This window comes from Rutidosis leptorrhynchoides, chromosome 6 (assembly GCF_046630445.1).
Source record: "Rutidosis leptorrhynchoides isolate AG116_Rl617_1_P2 chromosome 6, CSIRO_AGI_Rlap_v1, whole genome shotgun sequence".
Classification (NCBI taxonomy): domain Eukaryota; kingdom Viridiplantae; phylum Streptophyta; class Magnoliopsida; order Asterales; family Asteraceae; genus Rutidosis; species Rutidosis leptorrhynchoides.
Window position 1 is genome coordinate 57,700,322 of NC_092338.1, and position 5,954 is coordinate 57,706,275.

General features: G+C 34.2%; 1 protein-coding gene across 1 annotated transcript; it reads right to left on the reverse strand.

Moving 5' to 3' along the window:
- Positions 1-3,085: 3,085 nt before the first annotated feature.
- LOC139853662 (uncharacterized) lies at positions 3,086-4,802 on the reverse strand. The gene is made up of 3 exons (XM_071843038.1): positions 4,764-4,802; positions 3,497-4,472; positions 3,086-3,435 (listed from the first exon to the last, which is right to left on the reverse strand). Exons 1-3 carry the CDS (start codon positions 4,800-4,802, stop codon positions 3,086-3,088), a joined length of 1,365 nt encoding a protein of 454 aa, XP_071699139.1.
- Positions 4,803-5,954: the final 1,152 nt, after the last annotated feature.

Below are 5,954 nucleotides of genomic sequence, written 5' to 3' on the forward strand. Positions count from 1 at the left end.
ATTTAATCATTCATAACTTAAAATACTTACTTCGTCAATATTAATAACTTCCTTTTTTATACGACTATGTAAGATCGAATGCATCCAAGTGAGCACATAATATCCACACTCCCAACTGCCGGGTTGTTGATTGCACTGTATAACCACACGTTTATACACATGTATTAATTTAACATGTAACACGTAACATTAACATGAACATGAAAACATGGATGAACAACTTGGAGGACTGTTTGTAGACAGCTAGGATGACTAACCTTAACTACATTCCATTGCAAAGGACCCCAAGCCCTATTCAAAATTAGACAAATAAAAGATCAAATGATATTGTCTAATGTGACATAATGTAAATGTAATCAAGATTTAAATTAACAACTATTACTAATTTAGAAATAATTCTTACTGCGTTATGCAGCCTGTGATCAGGTAATCATCTTTCGTCTTCTTTTGATTCCTATTTACTGAATCAAGTATGATTCCTTTGTACTCAGTGTGAGATATAAAAACCAACACCCAATGGCCACTGGCAAATTAAAATACACTCGTTAGATGATAAAATTTTTGTAAGCAATAATATATAAGGAATGATTACGTACTTCTGATTATATGGTGCGAAGAAAGACTGTTGAGTAGAGTTGAAGGCGGTCCTCAAGTACTTTATTACAAAATTTTTGTCTGAGGTGATCAATGATCCACATATATAATAAGGGTTCATTAACCCATATGGTTCGGTAAAAGCTACTTTCATAAAATTGTGTAGACCCCTAATATGCGGGAAAAAATTAAAAAAATAACATATCAGCTCAAAACCTGAAAACTATAGTCAAACGTGCATATGAATTGATAAATGCACTTACAGCATGAAGGAATAAATGATGATGCAGTCCAGGCAACCCCTTGTCCAAAGTGTGATGATGTCATCAGCAGCAATCGTACTTACGCACTCATCGGGTACGCCAAAAACTCCCGGAGTTGCATTAAGAGTGAAACCGGCGGTAGGATCTTCTCGACTCATCCATCTAGTATACGCAGCTTGTACACATGATCTATTGGGTAGGAGATGTTCCATTGAAAGCAGCTTACTATACAATTGTTCTCTTTTTTTTTTTTGTTGCATTCCTGAATCTCCTTTGTTATGTGGATGCACCTGCAACACCATATCAGATAACTTAAATTATATACGTATATACGTATGATGATGTAACTTAAATTTGATGAGCATATATATATATATATATATATATATATATATATATATATATATATATATATATATATATATATATATATATATATATACCTGCTTACTACCAGTACCAATAGACACATTGCTTTTATCTATTCTATTTTGTAATCCAACCCTCTTTGATTTCATTGCACTCTCCTAATAACAATCGAGGCAAAATTAAATATAACACTTAAATGCAGTTGACCAATACAAGAAATTATGTAAACAATTATACATGTACCTTGTTTTTATCTGAAGGACGAAGTTTCAAGAGAGGCCATTGTATCATAGCCCCAATAGCCTCTTTTAGTGTATTAAACTCAAGATTTTTATCTGGTATTGGAAGCAATGTAGATTCAAATCGAGGAAAAACATAGTTTATAGACACCTTCATGTAGCACAGAAGCACATGCTTTTCATGTATCAAGGTATTCTCATCGGTTGGATGCATATGCCCCCTAGCACACGGTGTAGGTTCTGAAGTCGTGGGGTGGAACAAAACGATATATGTCTTCACCTATCAAGTAACAAACATGATATAAAAATATATATATAGTAAGAATTATACAAGTTTTCATAGTATCCAAATATTTACAGAGTATTCAACTATACAGAGAGTATTACATGATAAAAAATTATTCAGAATATAAACATTAATAACCTGTTTTTGTTGCAATTCCATTAGTCTTTGTGGTGTCACCCTTGAAATGTGTACTGTTTTTTTTGGGCACTGATATCATTTGCAAATGCCTCCATTTCCTGAATGAAGATATAATTTATAATACTTAGATTAAAACAAGAAACGGGTAAGTAAGCATTACAGTACATGTACCTTGGTTATGCGAGTCATTTTCATGAGAGGCCATTGTACAAAACTTCCAACCGCATCACTTAAAACCTCCTTCACTGTATTTGCTTTATAATAACCTGATATGTCTTACAATGGTTTTGCTTTATAAAATATATAATTTTAAGGTTAAAACAGCAACGAAACAATACCAGTTCAAGCTTATCTGCTAATCGTATTATGTGGATGAACGATGGTGGACGATTGTAGGTAGCCATAAATGACAACGTCAGAGATTATTTCTGCTTCTGTAAAATCAACATATATGTACATATCAGTTATGTAGGTAACAATAATAATTATGGTCAAATTAACACAACTAGATTTAGGTATAATAGTCTGATATTTAGGGCATTTCGTCTTTAACACAAAATATATTAGACTCTTTCTGCAGCATCTATTAACCACTTTTAAACCCTAATGTGTCCATTTTCTGAATAATCTAAGACAAAATGTGCATGTATATAACCTAATTTTAGATTATTGTTTCCTAATCACACAACTCGATTCAAGTATAATAGTCTGATTTTATGGTCATTACGTCTATAACAAGAATATTCGAGTAAAGAACAATTAGATAACTAAAAAAATTATCTGTACCTGTATTTTCGACTATCCTTCAGCCGTGAGGACGAACTCGATTTCTTTCGATTTCCGTTAATCGCCGTTCTATGATGATGGAGGAGGGTGTTTCTGGTGGTTTGATAACGAAGTGGGATGGTTTAGGGTATACGAAGAAGTTGGATGGTTTTGTGATCACGGTTTGTTCCCGGTATTAAAATTGAAAACTGTGCATATATGTTTTTTTAGAATTATTTGTATTTATATTTGTATTGTATAGATTGTTATTATTAATTTAAAAGGTAATAACATAAAGTAAATTTTTCATGGTAAAAAAAAATAACAAAAAATTAACAAAAGACATAAAAGACATGTTGCATAAGTCATTAAAAAATATACTCATGTTTGTACAAAAAAAAAAGGTAATCAATCATATGTTTTAACAATTTTTATGTGTCTGCAACCTCGTCTCCTTCCTCATGGTCTTCTCTAACGTAGATTTTATTATTTCCAACAGCAACTTCATTCAAAGGTTGAACACTGACTGAAAATTGCGGTAACTCGTCAAATTGGTCGTACTCATCCTCATCAACAACGTTCTCGACACCAACAATCCGTCGTTTTTCATACTGAACCACATGCCATCTAGAATCCTTTGGGTCTTCGATAAAGAATACTTGAGTAACTAGTTTTGCTAGAATGAATGGTTCTTCTTTATATCCATTGGTGGAAAGATTAACAGTTGTAAAACCATCCTCATCAACTTGAACACCGCGATCATTATCAACCCACTTACACACTGAACAAGGGTATAGTGTACGAATTACCATAATCTAATTCCCATATTTCTTGAATGACACCGTAATAAGATTTTTTAGCGATCCTTGATCTTTCTTCACGATTGACCATGGTGAATTCCGTCGACGAGGCTATCACCGTGACACCGCTATTTTGTGTTTTACTCTTCTTATCTTGAGCTTTAGTGTAAAAGGTATACACATTTATGTCGTATCCTTGATATTGGAACACATGTTTAGGGGCGAATCCCAAAGCTTCGACCGTTTTATCAATATTTGGAAGTGTCCTCCTAACTTTGTCTTTCAACCATTCTGAAAAAGTTTTTTTATGTTGTTTTGCCAACCACTTTGCACTCTTTTTACGGTTTTGTTGTCTCAACAACGACATGTGTTCTTGTATGAACGGATAAATAGATGTAGTGTGTTGTAAGACATTAAAATGTGCCTCTTGATAATCGGCAACATTTGAATAGCCCGTCTTGCGCCCAAGTGTCCCTTGACCTGATAGTCTTCCTTCATGACGACTTTGTGGAATCCCGACACTTTTAAACCCATCCATATAGTTTGTGCAGAATTCGATCACCTCTTCGGATGCATATCCTTCAATGATACTGCCTTCTGGTCGATTAAGGTTCCTTACGTAACCTTTCAAGATACCCATATATCTTTCAAATGGATACATATACCGTAAAAAATCTGGACCACATACCTTTATTTCTCCTACAATACGAGATACCAAATGAACCATGACATCAAAGAAAGAAGGTGAAAAGTACATCTCGAGTTCGCAAAGAGTAAGTATGATATCTCTTTGATATTCATCCAGCACATCAGGATCAACCATCTTTGAATGAATCATGTTGAAAAATAAGCATAGTTTTGTTATTGTGTGTCGAATACGGTTGGGTAGAATTCCACGAATTGCGATAGGAATCATCTGGGTCATTAGTACATGACAATCATGTGACTTCATACCAAGTAACTTCAAATCTTTCATCGAAACCAACTTCTTAATGTTAGCAGAGTATCCTGATGGAACCTTAATACCATGTAAACATTGACAAAATTTAGTTTTCTCGATGTTACAATACATATGACGTACGTATACACATTTAATGTTAGTAGGTAGTCGGTACAATTAATGTAGTTAGTTGAAACGGAGCAATTAATGTAGTTAGTTGGGTTGGTGCATTTATTGGGTAGTCAGGTCTTGTATCTCGGGTCTATATATATCCTCATTGTATGTTGTAAATATGAATTAATCAAGAGAGATGAGATTACAGAGTTTTTAGAGTTTTTAGATGTTAAATTACATGGTATCAGAGTGTACCTGTTGTCGTTTGAGTCTAGTCACCACTGTCATCACCATTGATCGTCACTGTCAATAAAAATTGGCCACTTTGATGTCATTTTCTGATCTCACCACCCCCGCCAATCAATTCAGAAGTCCTCGAATAGCAAACCCTGAAATTTAATTTGAATTCCGGCCATCACAGAACCCCCACGCGCCACCCATCTCCCGCACCCCGACCGTTCACTGGCGCGTGAGAGCGCGTGTTTCACTGTTCACCGTCGATTTTTTTGTCCGAGTGTCTGTCTCTTAATTCCGATCATCTTTCAAGAATATATTTTCGATTGCTCGCTGAAAGAAAAAAAAGGGTCGACTGTGTTTTTTTCTTTTGGTAACTCAATCTGTCTGGTAGGTACTCTGCTTCTCTATCTTCTATCATATCCACTTAGCAAGTGGAGTTAGGTATTTATTTATATTTTCTATTATATCCACTAGCAAAGCTTAAAGCATACTTACCCATATTATTTAATATTTATTTTAAACTGTATTTTAATTTAATTTAATTTCAGAGTTAAAAAAAAGAAAGAAGAAAAAAAGAAAGAAAAAAAGAAAGAAAAAAAAGGAAGAAAAAAAAGGAAAAAAATGAGCGATGAAAAGAAAATAGATGGTAATTTAAGCGAGACTATTCCTGTTGCAGCCCGTTTGACCGACAATAAACTTAATGGGTCTAACTTCTTTGAATGGAGTAAGACAATCCGTGTATATCTTAGGAGCATGGGAAAAGATTCTCATCTTACTTCCGAACCTCCTAAAGATGATACAGGGGGTCTGTGGCTACAAAATGATGCAAGACTCTTTCTTCAAATTATGAATTTCATTGAATCTTCGGTTACTTCTTTGGTAAATCATTGTGAGTATGTAAAAGAGCTTATGGAGTATCTCGATTTTCTATATTCTGGAAAGAGTAATATCTCTAGAATATTTAATGTGTGCAAATCTTTTCATCGGGGTGAACAACACGATCGATCTCTAATGGCTGATGTTATGGAATTTAAGAAGATATATGAGGAGTTTAATTCTGTGATTCCTTTGAGTGCTGATATTAAAACTATGCAGACACAACGTGAGCAAATAGCGGTCATGAGCTTTCTAACTGGTTTACGACCAGAACATGATGCTATTAAGTCCCAGTTTCTAAACGAGTCTACAATTCCCTCTCTTCAAGAAACA

What these genes read in the sequence shown, in the direction of transcription:
- LOC139853662 (XM_071843038.1), bottom strand. Translation starts at nt 4,802, where the DNA reads ATGGTGATGACAGTGGTGACTAGACTCAAACGACAACAG. An exon ending in CTAGACTCAAACGACAACAG is followed by an intron (nt 4,473 to 4,763) that starts GTACACTCTGAT and finishes CATGGTATTAAG; the next exon opens with GTTCCATCAGGATACTCTGC. An exon ending in CGCTAAAAAATCTTATTACG is followed by an intron (nt 3,436 to 3,496) that starts GTGTCATTCAAG and finishes ACCCTTGTTCAG; the next exon opens with TGTGTAAGTGGGTTGATAAT.